The sequence below is a fragment of the Phycodurus eques genome, chromosome 5 (assembly GCF_024500275.1).
Source record: "Phycodurus eques isolate BA_2022a chromosome 5, UOR_Pequ_1.1, whole genome shotgun sequence".
Classification (NCBI taxonomy): Eukaryota; Metazoa; Chordata; class Actinopteri; order Syngnathiformes; family Syngnathidae; genus Phycodurus; species Phycodurus eques.
In genome coordinates this window covers 3304194-3320331 of record NC_084529.1, presented here as the reverse complement: position 1 = coordinate 3320331, position 16138 = coordinate 3304194, and the positions used below count along the sequence as shown (strand labels likewise).

The window sequence follows — 16138 nt, the reverse complement described above, 5'->3', positions numbered from 1 at the left end:
AAGCTCAGAACCAGGTTGAACCTAGTTCATTCACAGTAGGGTTAGGGTCAGGATTAGGACTTCATTCAGCCATGGTAGAAACATGAAACTATCGGTCACAACCAGTTTGGACGTGGTTCAGTCATTCACTCTAGGGTTAGGGTCTTATTCATTCATCGTTAAAAACATGACGATCTTGAGCACACCCAGTTTGAACCAGTTTCATTCATTTGCAGCAGAAACAATAAGATCTAGCTCACAACCGGTCTGAACCTGCGCCAGTCATTCATGGGGTCAGTTCTATCATTTCATTCATCCACAGAAGAAACACAAATAAGATCGATCAGAACCACTTTGAACCTGGTTCATTCATTTACATTAGGGTTCGGATTACAGTTCCATTCATCCACAGCAGAAACACAAACATCTAACTCAGAGCCAGTATGAGACAATAATATCTGGATCAGAACCAGTTGGATCCCATTTCATTCAGTCACAGTACAAACTTTTAAGACCTAAGTCAGAAGCAGTTTGACCCTCATTCATTCATTCATTTATTGAGTTTCATTCTTCCTGTACACAGTAGAAACAGGAACCGGTGTGAAACCGTTTCCCTTATACGCAGTAGGCTTAGGGTTCGGGTCGAAGAACGACAACAGCAAGGGGCTGACTTACGTCTCTGGCGGTATCTTCATCTGCGCTTGAACGCCGATCCACAGGAAGAAGAATCCTAGAACTCTGTGCGTTTTGGACCTGCTCTCCATTCTGCTTCCTGAGAAGACCACCGGGGTTCATCAGGAGGACTTAAGAGAACGGATGACGCCTCCTCACACGGGCTCCCGGGTCAACACCGGCCTGTTGCTCGTCATCAAGGTTCCGCTTCTTCTAGATCCTCACGAAAGCTCCTCACCGTCGTCCTGGAGATCTTCAACAGTCGGCCCGTTCTTGCCGCCCCGTCTTCCGGGTTCCTCCGGGTTCCGGCGAGTTCTTCCTCATGACGTCGGCTCGCGGTTCTGGAAGCGAGAGGGCGGACACGGCTTCCGGCGTCTCGCTGGAGATTTTGCAGCAGCTCACCCAATTTGCAACATAATCCACTTGGATTAAAAAGACCTCTTCTGAGGCAGCGAGGGGCGGGCGGGACGAGACGGACGGGAGCGCCTCATTGGACGGATGCTCCCTTTCATCGAAGAGGATTACACACACACACACACACGAGCGCATGCACACACCTGTGTATATAGTAACTTAATTTTTGTTGATGTCCTCACACAGTCACACACACGCATCTACACGCACACACAGGCACACACAAACGTGCACACACACGCATGTATACACCTGCATGAATATAGTAACCTCATTTTTTATGATCTCACAACACACACACACCTGCGTGTATAAAGTAACTGTTGTTTGATGTCCACACACACACAGTCTAACACAATTTTTTAGGTGTTCTCATTATCAGGCACCTGTGGTAACCATGGTTACCATGTTCACAGTACCAACATCATATCACTTGTTTAAATGAATGCATTGATATTTAATATATTACAGCTACCTCTCGGATATCGCTATCAATCATATCAACAATAACGATCAGTTGGAATATTCATGGCGTGAAACGATGCGCCGCGGCTATGTCGACATTGTACGTGTAACTAAAGTGTCATCACAGGCAATGGTTCAAATACTCAGATCAGTAAAATGGATTTTCAAAATGAAATTCAGCGGGTCATGTCTTTCCCGTTATTGATATCAAATGACAAAACAATGACCCATATATTTGCTACGTGGACCTTGTTTTCAATGTCCGTGGACATTTCTCTCTTTTGTTTTTTGGTTTCACGTGACATTCGTTCCAATTTCCTCCGTTTGTGATTTAGTTTCGTTTTTGAACACGATAAGCGGTGTTGAAAATGGATGGACGCGTCTTCGCATTCTGCTCGTTGCGACTTCTCGTCAGGCCTGCTCCCCTGGTGTCAGCCAATCAGCTCTCTCCAGCCACTCGCGTCTCGTCACTTTGTTTGGATTTGAAGAGTTCCAAACCCAAAAGCAGCAGGCGTCTCCATTTTGGGGAATTTAGTCAAACGAGTTCTTTGAAATCTCTGATTCCAGGTTGAAGCTAATGATTATTTTCATTGAGTCCATATAAATGAAGCAATTAGGAGGCTTTTATCGAAAAGGTCTTTCAAAGAGGTCTCTGATGACCAGACAACTGCAAGAAAACAATTGTCTTCAAAACCAGACAAGTCTGACATTTTCACACAACTGTAAAATGAGCGTGAATTGGGAAGCGTTCGTGGTCCACTTCAAAGTCTTGAAAGCGGAAATTTGCCGTAGAATCATTCATGACCGACACATGACTGCCCTCAAGGGTTTCAATGATGACATCATCCGACTTGGAACTTTTCACGCAACGATCATACGTTAGGTTCACTTTCCGGCGCCATCGAAGCTATATATCGTTCCTGCTCTCGTTTTAATTGACGTTCCTGTTATCGACTTGCATTGCTCCTGATGCGTTTTTGTTTCTGCCTGCGTGACTGTTGTTGTGTTGTAAGCTGCTGTCTTGTTGCTGGCTCGCCACCCGCCTCACTAAAGGCAAAATAAAATACGGGCAAGCGGGTTTCGCACATGTTTCCGGACGCCATTTTGCATTCACACAAAAGCAGACAGCAACCAGTGTGGCAACTATTGCATGTCTTTAGCGTTATTACGATTGTAAAAAGACAAGTCACGTAGTAGACAAGTAGCGTAACGGGTTGACAAGTGACTTTACTATTATTGAGCAAATGATGAACGATAACAACGATACAGACTACAAAGCCGGAAAACCTGATCTTGACAATGACGACATTGCCATCTGGTGGACACAGAGGGGAATCACAGGACTTCAAGTTAGTGTGACGTCAGAAACGCAGAGGCGACAAGTCACAAGATCAAAGTGGTCCGCGTTAGATCACGTGACCGTGCGTCGTGTGCGCAAACGGGTTTGGATCCACCTCTTGGAGTTTCTACTGAGCTTGAATGTAACCGCTTCAAACTGGTTCCGGTCCAGATCTTTGCGTGCGCGGTGTTAGGGGTTAAAGGTCAGTGTAAATCACAGTATGGATGTATTACTGAAGTGCACACACACACATTTTTAGTCATGCACACGCCCATGGGTCACATGACATTTGGACTCCATTCATCGGCTCTGGTCTTCCAGACAACACAATTAACTGCATCTGGATTTCATCAGAGGTCTCAATTTCACTGCATCGATGTCTGGTTTTGTTCTTGTTTACCATATTCCCACTTCATTCCAATTTAAACTTGCAAGTAGAATGTCATGTAATAATATAATAATAATTCAATTGAGTTCAAGGCACCTTTCTCGCCACTCAAGTTCACCGTACAAACAAAGGAATCAAGCAATACAAAAAAATTAAAATGGAAATGGCAAATTATATGGGAAATATTAAATGTAAACATGTAAAGTTTGCTTATGGCACTTTTAATTCTGCCTCGAGTCACATTCAGTTCGACTCAAATTGTACGTCTACGAAGATTCCCGACGCGCTCGAACTCACCATGAGTTCGAACTCACCGCTTGGGCGTCTCCTCCGCTTACAACTTGCCTTAAACTAATTGAACGTTCAATAAAGGTTTGAAGAAGAAAATACTTCAACTTTTCAACTAAATGAAGCTACTGGACAACGTTAACTTTTTGGCTTGAACGCAACAGGTGTCCGTTTAATCATATTATCAAGAGAAAAAGTAGACGAAAAATAAAACAATCCGAAGATTTCAAGAAAATTTAACAACATGCAGCTAAATGTTTGTACATGATTTGGACATAAAAATCTAAGTGAACTGTTCAGATAAATTCCTCTCGTTTGATCACCGTTACAGTAAATTTCTGCTCGTTCAACGCTCAAGTTTGTCCCGAACAAAATTATGCTGCCCCCCGTCGGCCGCAGGCGCAGCTCGCTCGCGGGCTAAAGCTCAACATAACGTTCCAACAAAATCAAAAGCTCGCAGAGATATCCGCGAGTCGTGTTTGTGTCGTCCCCGGGATTCCAAACGTCGGAAGAAAAATAAAAGTCAAAAGGTTTTGTCCTCACGAGCCGCCGGTCTCCCGCTCGCCGTCGCCCGTTTGTTTCGTCCTCTTTTCTTGGCCGACGTCGCGGCCGTCCTCAGTCTTCCTTTTATGCGGCCGTCCGCCGTTTTCCTGGCCGACGTGACTCTCCGGAATTCCGCGAGCGCGCAGACAAACCACGGCGGACGCCTGCTCGGCAAACTTCTTTGACTTCTCCCTGGGGGAACAAAAGGTCACAAGGTCGAAAACACCAGAGGCCTCGTTCGCGAATAAATGCGTCCCGCGGGATGTTCTTACTTTGCGTTCTTAAGTTGAACGTTTGGCGCATTTTCAGATTGTTTGATCAAAAAGGGCAAAGACACTAAATTTCCTTTTGAAAATCAATTCATTGATTGATGTTTGAATTATTGCCAGTCGCACGTTGCAACTTCAAATGTTCGTACGTACCACTGAAGCACAAGTTTGTGCGTACGTACGCGCTGTTAGCGAATGTGTGTGTGTGTGCGCGTGCACTCACCAGAGCGAGGATCTGTACTTCCTGTTTTCCACCGTCACGGTTGACTGGAAGGCTCGATCCTGCGCACGTTGCACCTGGAGGGGGTGCGCACACTTTTCAAGTATGTAAGTGATTTCCAGATCCAAGTGTATTTATTAAAAGGTCCCCTTCCATCAAATTACTTTTTTTTCACCTGTTTGATGCATAACTCAGGTGGAAACGAATCTGTGACCGACTTGAAGTTTGAAATCTCTGCACGATCACTCGACAATATTTAGAACATTGAATGCAACTGTGGACGAACGACAAGCTTTTGCAGTCAGGGTCAGCCAAAAGCGCGCCAGCGCGGGGCACGTGATCGTCAATGAGAAGCGAGGCGAAGGCTGGAAAATCAGCTCGGTTTCCATTTTTTCTACCCACGTCGCTCGCTCCTTCAGTGCCACTCGATGCGTCTCCATCTTTGCGCTTGAGTAATAGTCATCAAGTACAAAAGCGCGTGCGTACGTAAACACTGCATATGAGCAGCCTTTACGGGATCGCCGTTCCAGAGCGTCACGCTCAGTCGCCGTGAACGCTCGGTCGCCACAATACCCTCGCCGAGATGCCGCCACAGACCAATCCGACTAAGTGGTTGAGAAATCAATCACTTAATGAGAAATACCAGTGATCCAATGAGAAATACCAGAGAGAAATGAGAAATACCAGTGATCCAATCAGAGCAAAGCTTATCTGTCCAACTCAAACGCTAGGCGGAAAAGACCAACTAGAATAGCTTGAAAAAGGGCATTCTGGGCATTTTCAACCCAAACGATCGCGCAAACCCAATAAAAAGGACATCAAAAGCGATGAAGAATAAATGAAAACGTTGATGGCACGGGACCTTCAAAAGTCAAAAGTATTTGTTTACAGTTTGGTAGGTGGGCTGCTCCAACTTTTGTCGCCGGCTCCACTCCAGCAGAAACATCTTGGGCGTGAGCTGAGGAGGATATTCGCGTCTGCCTCCCGCAAACAAACCAAATCAAGTCACTCCACGTTTTCTCTTATTTGGCCGAAGACCTCCAACGCTACCGTTGAAACTTGAGGGCCATGGTGGTGACGTCTCCGTCCACGGCGATGACGTGGTCCCGCAGGCGCTCGGGACTCTGCAGGGCGTCGCGGCGAGCCTCCAGCGCCGCCTGCGTCTCCTCGAACACGCCGACCAGATCAAACGCCTCGCTGGGAAACGCGCAAAATCACACACTTTTACCTACAGAGTAGCTCAGCGCCGCTTCACCACACAAAGGAAGTCATTCTATACTTTATTTACCTACACGTCTATACTGGTTGTAGCTATTTATCTTGTACCCATCGATCTATATCCAATAGTTCAATCTAAGTCTATGCATCTATTAAGGCTGCAAATAAGGATTTTTCCAATTAATGTGTCAATAACTTTTTCTGACTAATCGATGAATCAGATATCAATTTCCATCCCTTAATTCTAAAACCGGACAGGATTTCCAATTGAAAATGCACAAACATGATTGTTTTATGATTCCAGAGCTGCCTATACAATCCTATGGAATATAAAAACCTATAAAAATTCACTTCCAGAACAAATTGTCCTAATTTGTCTGAATTTCCCTATTTTGTCAAGAACATTACCACAGGTCAGTTATTGCAGTATATTCTGTAATAGGATAAAAATAATTCTCCCTACTGTTCAATTGCACAACGTAATCATTACTCTATCATTGTAACCGTTGATACATTATGGCTTCAATATATATATATATTTTTTTTAATTTATTGTATCAACCGTGCAATAGCGGATGCAGTTGCAGCCTGAATCAAAGTACATGAGATTTTGCCTTTACTAATTGGTTATCTTGAACCTTGGTTATCTTATAAATATTGACTATGAATAATAATATGCTTTTACCCTGACCCTGTTCTCAGATGATGTCTCCAGTGACGTATTCATTCATTTCCAGTTCAGAGGCCGTGATTTTTTTTCCATTCATATTTCTAGACGCGTATTAGTTGGCTTGTTAGTTCTTTGTTCAAACTCGGTTACTCTCTGCTATAACGCGGCTCCAGTCAGACAAGTGTGTGACAAGTGTAGCGTCTGACCAAATCAGTTATTTCTGTGTTTTGCGACATCATGACACGATAGCTTAGCGGTTAGCGTCACGTTTTTCTGTCTTTTCCCCACCCACTCCTCGCCCTCCCTTTGTGGTAGCGTAAACGATACGTGTAACAAGCATGGGAAGCATTTTAGCTCATTCGCTTGCATGGAGGCAATGATTAGCGACTTCCAATGCGTTGACGCCTGACGCGAAGACAAATTTTGCCTCTGCAGCTTGGCAGCCCAGGGTGTAGTAAAATAGTTTTTTCCCCCTCTCTCAAAGAGTTGGAGAATCTGAAGTCAAGCAAAGTCTCCGAACAATTAATCAATGAGCCACACAGTTGCCGATTCATTTGATAATCGATTAACTCTTGTTTTTGTCTCCACTTGTTCTGTCTGTGTACTTTTTCATCTATCGTAATTGTATATATCTATTTATGTAACTATTGCTACTAGTCCTATCTATATATACCACTTTTATTCATATCTATTCACGCATCTACAGCCAATAGCTATACGAGTTCAATCGTGAGTACTGTGCATCTATTTGTGTGTGTGTGTGAGACCTGAGTTCTTGGTTGTTCTGTGCGGCCTGCACGCGTTTGCCCAGCGCCGACTCCACTTTGTCTCGCAGCATCTGACACAAGCAGTACTTACTGTTGAAGGCGTGATTGTCGTAGCGCAGCGCCTGCACACACGAGCGGACGCGGCACATGACACGTCACGAGCTGTCAGGACGTCATTTCACATCATACGTAAATCTCAATTCGGGAATATTGTTAACGCTGTAAAAATGCATTTATTTGCATTTCAATACAAAATAGCGGAAACAAAATAGGGGAACATTTTCCTGGGCAAAATTAAACAGACTGAAAGTTAAAGTGCCACTTTCGGACCTTTTAGGGTTGAAGTGCCTCCATTGGTATACAGTGGGTACGGAAAGTATTCAGACCCCCTTAAATGTTTCACTCCTTGTTATATTGCAGCCATTTGCCACAATCATTTCAGTTCATTTTTTTACCTCACTAACGTACACACAGCACCCCATATTGACAGAAAAAAACTGAATTGTTGAAATTTTTGCAGATTTATTCAAGAAAAACTGAAATCTCACACAGCCATAAGTATTCAGAGCCTTTGCTGTGACACTCATATAATTACAAACTCGGGTCCTGTCCATCTGATCATCCTTGAGTTGGTTCTCCACCTTCATTGGAGTCCAGCTGTGTTTGATGATACTGATTGGACTTGATTAGGAAAGCCACACCCCTGTCTATAGAAGACCTTACAGCTCACAGTGCATGTCAGAGCAAATGAGAATCATGAGGTCCAAGGAACTGCCTGAAGAGTCCAGAGACAGAATTGTGGCAAGGCACAGATCTGACCATGGTTACCAAAAACATTCTGCTGCATTTAAGTGGGCTCCATAATCCTGAAATGGAAGACGTTTGGGACGACCGCAACCCTTCGTAGAGTTGGCCGTCCGGCCAAACTGAACAATCGGGGGAGAAGAGCCTTGGTGAGAGAGGTAAAGAAGAACCCAAAGATTTACTGTGGCTGAGCTCCAGAAATGCGGTCGGGAGATGGGACAAAGGTCTAGAAAGTCAACCATCACTGCAGCCCTCCACCAGTCGGGGCTTTATGGCCCGACGGAAGCCTCTCCTCAGTGCAAGACACATGAAAGCCCGCATGGAGTTTGCTTAAAAAAAATAAAAAACACACCTGAAGGACTCCAAGAAGGTGAGAAATAAGATTATCTGGTCTGTTGAGACCAAGATCGAACTTTACGGTCTGAATTCTAAGCGGCATGTGTGGAGAAAAGCAGGCACTGCTCATCACCTTTCCAATACAGTCCCAACAGTGAAGCACGGTGGCGGCAGCATCATGCTGTGGGTGTGTTTTTCAGCTGCAGGACGACCGGTTGCCATCGAAAGAAAGATGAATGCGGCCAAGTACGGGGATATGCTGAACGAAAACCTTCTCCAGAGCGTTCAGTACCTCAGACTGAGCCGAAGGTTCACCTTCCAAAAAGACAATGACCCTAAGCGCACAGCTAAAATACCGAAGGAGTGGCTTCAGAACAACTCTGTGACTGTTCTTGAATGGCCCAGCCAGAGCTCTGACTTATACCCAATGGAGCATCACGAGAGACCTAAAAATGGCTGTCCACCAACGTTCACCATCCAACCTGGCAGCACTGATCTGCAAGGAGGAATGGCAGAGGATCCCCAAATCCAGGTGTGAAAAACCTGTTGGATCATTTCCAAAAAGACTCATGGCTGTATTAGCTCAAAAGGGTGCTTCTACTAAATACTGAGCAAAGGGTCTGAATACTTGTGGCTGTGTGATATTTCAGTTTTTCTTTTTTAATAAAATCTGCAAAAATTTCAAAAATTCAGTTTTTTTCTGTCAATATGGGGTGCTATGTGTACATTAATGTGGGGGAAAAATGAACTTAAATGATTTTTGCAAATGGCTGCAATATAACAAAGAGTGATTTAAATGTAAATACTTTGCGTACCCTCTGTAGATGCAAACTACACAATTTGCACGCTTTTAGAGGTTCCGTCGGGTAGTTGTTTTTTTTTTTTTTTTTTTTTTTAAATTAAATTTGCCTCCCATCAGTCCTAGCAACAGCGTCATCCAATTCCTCCAAGTCAGTGTCATCGTGCACTGACAAAGGTTCTGCATTGTTTGTAATACCAAAATGTTATTAAATTGTGATAATTTTTAATTAACTGTGATTAATGCGTCAAAGTTCCACCCGTAATATAAACATGAGATCTGCATTTTAAGTCATATATGGATATTTGTTGTGTTTGTTTACCTTCAAATTCAAATGTGTCAATAATTGAATGCTTCTGGTTTTCCAGGTGCGTCAAACGACTGGTGGCCGACTCACATATTTGAGGTACTGGATCATGACGTCGTGAAGAGGAAGCGGGCCCGCGCTGCGAAACACGGACGGGTTCCACATGGCGGCTCGCGCCAACATGACGGACGAGGCGCCCGCGGCCACCCTGAAGGCCTGTATGTCGCCGTGGGTCTTGACCAGGTCCAGGGAGCCCCCGCTAAACCGGACCACCGGGATGATGACGATATCATCGTCACATCATGGACAACGTGAGATGTGTGTGCGTACAGACACACATACGGACACTTCCGTTAAATGAAATAAAATAATCGTCAGGCATGTGCACACATAGACCCAAAGTGGTGCCCTTTTGGCCTGGATGGAAAAAAGTGCCCTTATTGCTGCATTCCATTTTTGTCCTTCATTCAACAATATTTTAAACAAATTTAAATTACCCTCTGTCATTAAGTCCACGCAAAGAGTCGTCGTTGATATCTGATGGCATTTATTATCGTCTTTGGGATAATTATACAACAATGGACAATGAGGCCCCTCTGATGCTGCAGAAGTGCTCTGCGGACCATGGCCTGTGTTGTAAGATGTGACTACTAACATGTCAGGGAAGGCCTACTAGAATAGCTGACATTTATTTGGGATCAATCAGAAGCAGTCGTGTGTTGACTCCCATTTAAGTAAGTTTGAATGTGATTGCTCAATTCTGAACACCGCCACATCCCCATTTATAAGAGGTTGTGTGCACTTGTGCAACCACATTATCTCAGTTTATTTTTTCAAAAATAGTTTTTTTTTTTTTTTTTTAAATTGAGTTGTAAAGGATAACTTTATTGAAATGATTCAGAACTGATTCGGATTCAGTTACTGGTTCAGTCCGTAACGTTTCAGAAAATTGGCAAAAATGTCGATCATTGTTCTCCAAGGTAAAAGCAGATTTTTTTTTTCAAATGTCTTACTATGAAAAAAAGTCAAAGCTAATCAGTCTGCAAACATGTAGGGCAACAGAAAGTGGAGAAGATTTACTGTTGAGACGCTGCAATCGAAGGCTTTGGACAATTTCGAACTCGACAAGGTCCAAACCATTCATCGACTATCAAAACAGTTGTTGATTAATCGATTAATTGTTGCACCTCTAGATTAGTGGACTAGTGGCAAAAATAATCGGCGACGAGTCAATGATCAAAATAATCATTTGTGGCAGCCCTACTTACTAGTGAGGACAAAGTGTACTAGTATACGGACAAGGGAGTGCACTAGTTGGACACGACTAAAGGCTCTTTCCATGCGTGTGTCCTTACTTGGCGATGACTGGGACGGCCACGGCCCGAGCGACGGCGCCGATGTAGTCGCAGTGGACCGGATGCCTGGGACGCTCGTCCTTGAACCTGCACGGTCGCCACGACAACGCACATTGGCCAACGTCAGCGGCCGGTGTTGCCACGCTTACGGCTCACCTGCCGTGGACGGCGACGGCGGCCACGCCCGTCTTCTCGATCCTCCGCGCCAGAGTCAGCGTGTCCTCCAGCTGTCGGGGAGAAGATTTATTTGCGATTGCGGCAAGAAAACATCAAGAAGCAGCGGAAGGAAAAACAGGCAGACATGACACAAAGAGTTCAAATGAGAAAGCTCTCATTTCCATTTTTGGGAACTTTTGTTTTTCAATTTCTGGTTTCAGGTTAAAGCTGATAATTTTCATTTTGGGTATTCTAAGTTAATACAGTACACATATGAAGTAATCCATTCTTTTTAGGCAACTTGCGTCCACATTGGGCAAAACAGGTGAAAGCACTTCATCCTGGCACGAAGCACCCATAGGAACTTGAAACGTGCACAATGTCTTTTAAACACTTGAGCTCCCCACAGAGCCACAAGCTCACAGTAGTCCATGTTTACTTAGATCATTTCATATTTATATAAATACATGATATACAGGACATGTATTTAACTTTTTTTTTCCAAACACCGTCCACAAAGAAAACCAAAGTTCGGCTTCAATCGTCATGTCATCAATCGTAGTTCTGCTCGTTAGCGCAGTATACGCAGGAAGTCCGCCGTCCCGTGTTGTGCATTGGTCAAGTGACCTTCTGCATTTTGTCGATTAAGAGGCTAATTTAGAAAAAAAAAATAATAATTCTGATATCTTTCAAAGAGGTATTAGTCATTTTATTTTAAGAACATTATTTAGTTCAAAAAGTTAAAAATTTTCAAATAACTATCAAGTTAATCTGAAATGGTAAATGTTATGATTTGTGGATTAAACTAACAACTACCGGAGACAAATTCCTTGTGCGTTTTTGGACATACTTGGCAAATAAAGATGATTCTGATTCTAAATTTAAAAAAAAAAATAATATAGCACAAAATGCCGAATGAGCCAGGCTGTTTGGCTCGTGTGACGTCACAGCGTCGGAAAGAGCCGAAGACCGAAAGGCGCTGGATGCAAAAAGCAGAACCCGCATTCTGAATCATATTTATCGATTATATATAAACTTCTCTATATCTGCCATATAATCACTTCAAAATGGCAGATGTGGTTTGTAAAGGGGTTTTAGAGTTAAAGAAAAATTGTAAAATCTTTGTCCTCTGGCCTTTAAACAGAGATGAGGGTACCTGCCTCAAAATGCCGCCTGTCAGTTACTGCAATGTTTTATGTAGAAGTTGTTCGGTTGTGCAGGAATCGGAAATTCACCGGCCAACGATGCCATAGTAGGCAGTCTGCAAGCAAGCGCGGCTTTTTGTTTTTGTTGTCTAAATGGCGCTTGACGGCTTTTGCCTGTGAACTCGTCTTCTTTGAAGAAGGAGGCAAAAATGTGAAGCGTGAAGAAAAACGCATGAAGATGTAAAGCAGATGTGAAGAAATTGACAAGTGAGTTGTGGTTGCCATTACCGAGGGCAGTATCCTGATCTTACAGGTGACGGGCACAGAAACTCCGCTCACCAGCTTCCTGAGGATCTGCAAGAAACAAGACGGCCGTCAAAACGTCTCGGCAAGGCAAAGCCGCTCGTTTGCGCCAAACACTCACGGCCTCGATCTTGTCGGGATCGGACAGGAGAGCCGCGCCCATGCCGCCCTGCAACACAGCACGGGTACACGTCAGCCACACGGGACGTTAGCATGGAGGGGTGGCCGATATTCCCTGAGAATCGTCTCATTTAACTCCTTCGCTGCCGTGGATCTTTAATATTGCAATCCGACCATTTACTCCCACCGACTGACCGACGTTTTCGACTTTCAACGGGCACGTGTGGAAAGCGCCAAATTCATTTGCTTTTTCAAAAACGAACAAACAAATAAACAAGTAAATAAATCTATTAAATTGGAACTTGGATTTTTGTGAGGAAAAAAAAAAAGTGATAACACATCAGTGGGTCATAACTTCCCGCAATATTCTTCAACTGACCTTGGTGGAATATTCTTTGGGACAGCCCATGTTCACGTCGATGGCCGCCACGTCCTTTTCCCTGAAATGGCACCGGAATTATTTAGATTGTTTTGGGGTTTTTTCTCAACCGGGTGAGCTGCTTTGGGAACCTTCTCAAACATTTGGGGGACACATTCAGGAGCATTGCAGAGCTTTCAGGAACATCGAAGATCATTCACAACCATTGAAGAGCAACTTACGGCCGGATCAGACTTTGGCCCCGTTATTGGCCTCTCGTCGGCGATTTTTCAGGTCGGGCCGCACAAAACCTCTGCTTTGACGAGCCTCTGGTCGAGCCGCACTGTCCAGCGCTTCAGCGCATGTGCCAGCTGAGCTACCTGCATCTATTGAATTTTTTTTTTTTTTTTTTTAAACAAAGATTTACCCTATGTGTTTATCTTTAGTTAGTCAATATTTGACGGTTAAAAGGAAGAGGATGGCGACGACGTCAGCGAAGACAAATGCGGGAAAAGAAGACAAAATTGCGAAAGCGCGGGATCATTTCAGAGTGAGTGGCGGTGACGCGATGAATGCGGCGGAAGAGCCGAATGTCGCGCAAATGGGCGGGTTTGACGTCGGTGCGACTTACTAGCATAACGGCGGCCCTGCGGAGCTTTCTATTCGTCGCCACCGTCGAATTCGTGGACAGTTTTTTACTACAACAGTGACGAGTCACGAATGTGTGCGACTATACCGTGACTTCATTTTTGTTGTTATATTTGTCCAAACAAATGCACCTTTTGTTGCAGGAGGCTTTAAAAATGAAGAAGAAACTAAAGATACAAGGGTGCTGTCGTGCCATTGTGAGAAAGCAAATTGGTCTTGTCGTCTGATCCGGGCATTTACAGGGATATTGACGGCCATTCGGGAACATCGACGAACGATCAACGAGGACTCACACCAGTCGGGCCACAGCGAGGGCTCGGTCCGGGTCAGCGGTGCCCTGCAACACGACCAACATGCGTGACGTCAAGAGGAACGCGTGCGCGCGAGCGACTTCTTGTCTCACCATCTGGAAGACGACCCGCTGCTTCTCCTTCTCGCACGTCCTGAACATCACGCGATCATCCGGAGCCACAAAATCCACCGTCTGCAGAACCTCTGCCACGCGCACACACACACGCACACGCACACGTGGCCCGTCACGCACGCACTTCCTGTCACCGGCGCCGTCACTCACCGTTCTCCACCCTGCGGCACTGAGCCATCTTGATGTCAATCAGCTCCTGCGAGACAAGAAACAACGCAACAGCTAACACGGCCCTCGACCGTGACCTATGAACTCTGCCTCCATCCTCACCTCGCAGTAGACCACGTCAGCTCCGTAGTCCAGCGCCAGCAACCGCATGGGCAGCGTGCCCACCCGCACCATGGGGGCCAAGGCGGTGATGTTTGCGAAGCTCAGTCTGCTAGCCATGGCCGGTTAAGTCCCTGAACGCAGCACCGGACCGGAGTCCCCTTGAAACGCCAGCGATTGAATACATCGAGCAATTTTGTCTTTCAAAAGCGGAATTTACTCCAATAAAATGGACTATATGTAGGACATTTGATCACCTCTCAGACAGCAGTATGAAAATATGATCAACAGTAACAGATCAACCAATCACACAGACTTCTTCCAACGGGGAACAACTTTTAGCATCCTCATTTCACTGAGATGAAATGGGAGAAATGATCCAAAACAGATGCTGACACTCCACCATCCTGGCATAGCTTTGGGGGCAAGGCGGCCTGCCAGCCGTGTCCAGTTAAGTACCTGAACGCAGCACCGGGCAAATGTCCGCCTGGTGGGAAATTGACTAAAATTCAAGTTAAATTACCACTCGCTGTATGAACGGTTGCTCACTCTCACAGTCAACAATTTGCCAATGTCATTTTTCACCAACTGTAGACGTAAATGAGTCCACATCGAAATTAGACTTCTCCCAACGGGGAGCAATTTTTTGCATCCGCATTTCATTGAGATGAAATGGGAGAAAACTAACCAAAACACATGCCGAAATACCTGCGTCATGGTATAACTTTTTTTAATAGATCGAATCCACTCTGTTGTCTGTGTGCTCGCAAGCCGACACTCAAACAAAAGTTAAACTCGAACTTTTCCGAGGGGAGTTTGGCTGCTCACTCAGCTCGGCTTCGATGCTAGCGTTTTAGCTGCTCTACTAGCGCAGTAGCGAGACGACGCACACAAATTGCACAAAATAACGTTGACTGAATGTTACATTTACTTCATATAAACTCACCCACATGTAAAATGTCAAATTAGCCAAAAATGTCGCGTGCTGCTGTACTTCCTGACTCTTTGAGTGACGTCATCACGCCTGGTCCACGCCGCACCGAGACAAAAAACAAACAAACAAACGATGAGTCACTCACCCCTTCCAAGATCGGAATAGACTACATGCAGTTTTAAGTGAATAGTATTCCAAAAGTAGGGAGATGTCGTACAGTAAATGCAAATATTTGTCATTAAAATGAGGTGAGGTGGTCCATTCGAGAGCACGCTATTGTTTCTTAGTTGCTTTTAGAAAGGGCTGTTGTCTGAATATACGCCTGTTAACAACAATGGGAACACTTTACAAATAGTTTCCGAGAGAAAAAGGCAAACGAACATGATTTCAGACTGCATTTGAAATACTTTTTTTTCAAACAGAAGCAGTTGCGCAATGTTTCATTCGGTTGTGTTTTCTCTACGCTCCAGTATCACCGAAAAAAAACCCATCAAACTCCACCATAACCAACATTAAAATATTGTAGAGTAGTAGCTAGTCGTAGGTTAGGTTCATCAAGAACGAGAAAGGGCTTTTATTCCTAAAATGAATTTCTCATATTATTGTAAGCCGCTGTAACATTACGAACTGTTTGAACATGAACTATGCGCTTAAATGTATGAAAATTAAAAACAAATACTTAAATAATAATTCTATTAAAATTGTATTGCACATAAAAGTTTAAAAAAAAATATTGTAGCAAAATAAATATTCCCCCCCAAAAAAAGTTTGGAAGATTCAAACTGCACTACTTGCGCCAGTGCACGTTTGAGAATCACAGCGCCAGCCAGCCATAATTATGTTCATTCATTTCAGCTTTTATTAGAACAGCACGTCTCCTCTTACACACTTCTTCGCCCTGCTTCGTGCGTTGTGCAACAGTCAAACGAGTCCCCCGGGAACACTGAACA

At 44.4% G+C, this 16138-nt stretch overlaps 2 protein-coding genes across 13 annotated transcripts in view; both read right to left on the bottom strand.

Moving 5' to 3' along the window:
- LOC133402790 (voltage-dependent calcium channel subunit alpha-2/delta-4-like) overlaps window positions 1-1160 on the bottom strand; it is a 32042-nt gene extending 30882 nt beyond the window's left edge. For 3 of the 11 annotated variants that reach the window (XR_009768567.1, XM_061676925.1, XM_061676926.1), the window contains exon 1: window positions 655-1160. Coding sequence is in view for 10 of the 11 variants with exons in the window: in XM_061676925.1 (XP_061532909.1) it covers window positions 655-743 (89 nt within the window). In the remaining variant the exon portion in view is untranslated. The remainder of the gene's footprint in view (window positions 1-654) is intronic. The other 8 variants (XM_061676922.1, XM_061676921.1, XM_061676917.1 and 5 more) reach the window with 6 other exon arrangements.
- Window positions 1161-2747: 1587 nt separating this feature from the next.
- dus2 (dihydrouridine synthase 2) lies at window positions 2748-15292 on the bottom strand. Of its 2 annotated transcripts, none has more exons than XM_061676912.1 (16): window positions 15205-15292; window positions 14258-14415; window positions 14138-14183; window positions 13967-14058; window positions 13857-13900; window positions 12937-12997; window positions 12559-12606; window positions 12423-12488; window positions 10990-11060; window positions 10834-10920; window positions 9569-9737; window positions 7233-7354; window positions 5628-5774; window positions 5467-5554; window positions 4581-4654; window positions 2748-4280 (listed from the first exon to the last, which is right to left on the bottom strand). In XM_061676912.1, the coding sequence occupies exons 2-16, from the start codon at window positions 14372-14374 to the stop codon at window positions 4085-4087; spliced, it is 1428 nt and encodes a 475-aa protein (XP_061532896.1). In that variant the 5' UTR covers window positions 14375-14415; window positions 15205-15292; the 3' UTR covers window positions 2748-4084. The 2 variants fall into 2 exon arrangements, with proteins under 2 accessions (XP_061532896.1, XP_061532895.1); XM_061676911.1 differs by lacking the exon at window positions 15205-15292 and adding an exon at window positions 14512-15194 and having other exon boundaries at window positions 4581-4672.
- Between the last annotated feature and the right edge of the window lie 846 nt (window positions 15293-16138).

Bases quoted from the DNA above. Each gene is read 5' to 3' on its own strand.
- dus2 (XM_061676911.1), bottom strand. From the start codon at position 14,374: ATGGCTAGCAGACTGAGCTTCGCAAACATCACCGCCTTGGCCCCCATG. The intron at 11,061-12,422 runs GTAATGGCAACC...TCTCCCCGACAG, and splicing joins AGATCAGGATACTGCCCTCG to CTGGAGGACACGCTGACTCT. The intron at 5,775-7,232 runs GTCTCACACACA...CGCGTTTCCCAG, and splicing joins CAGAACAACCAAGAACTCAG to CGAGGCGTTTGATCTGGTCG.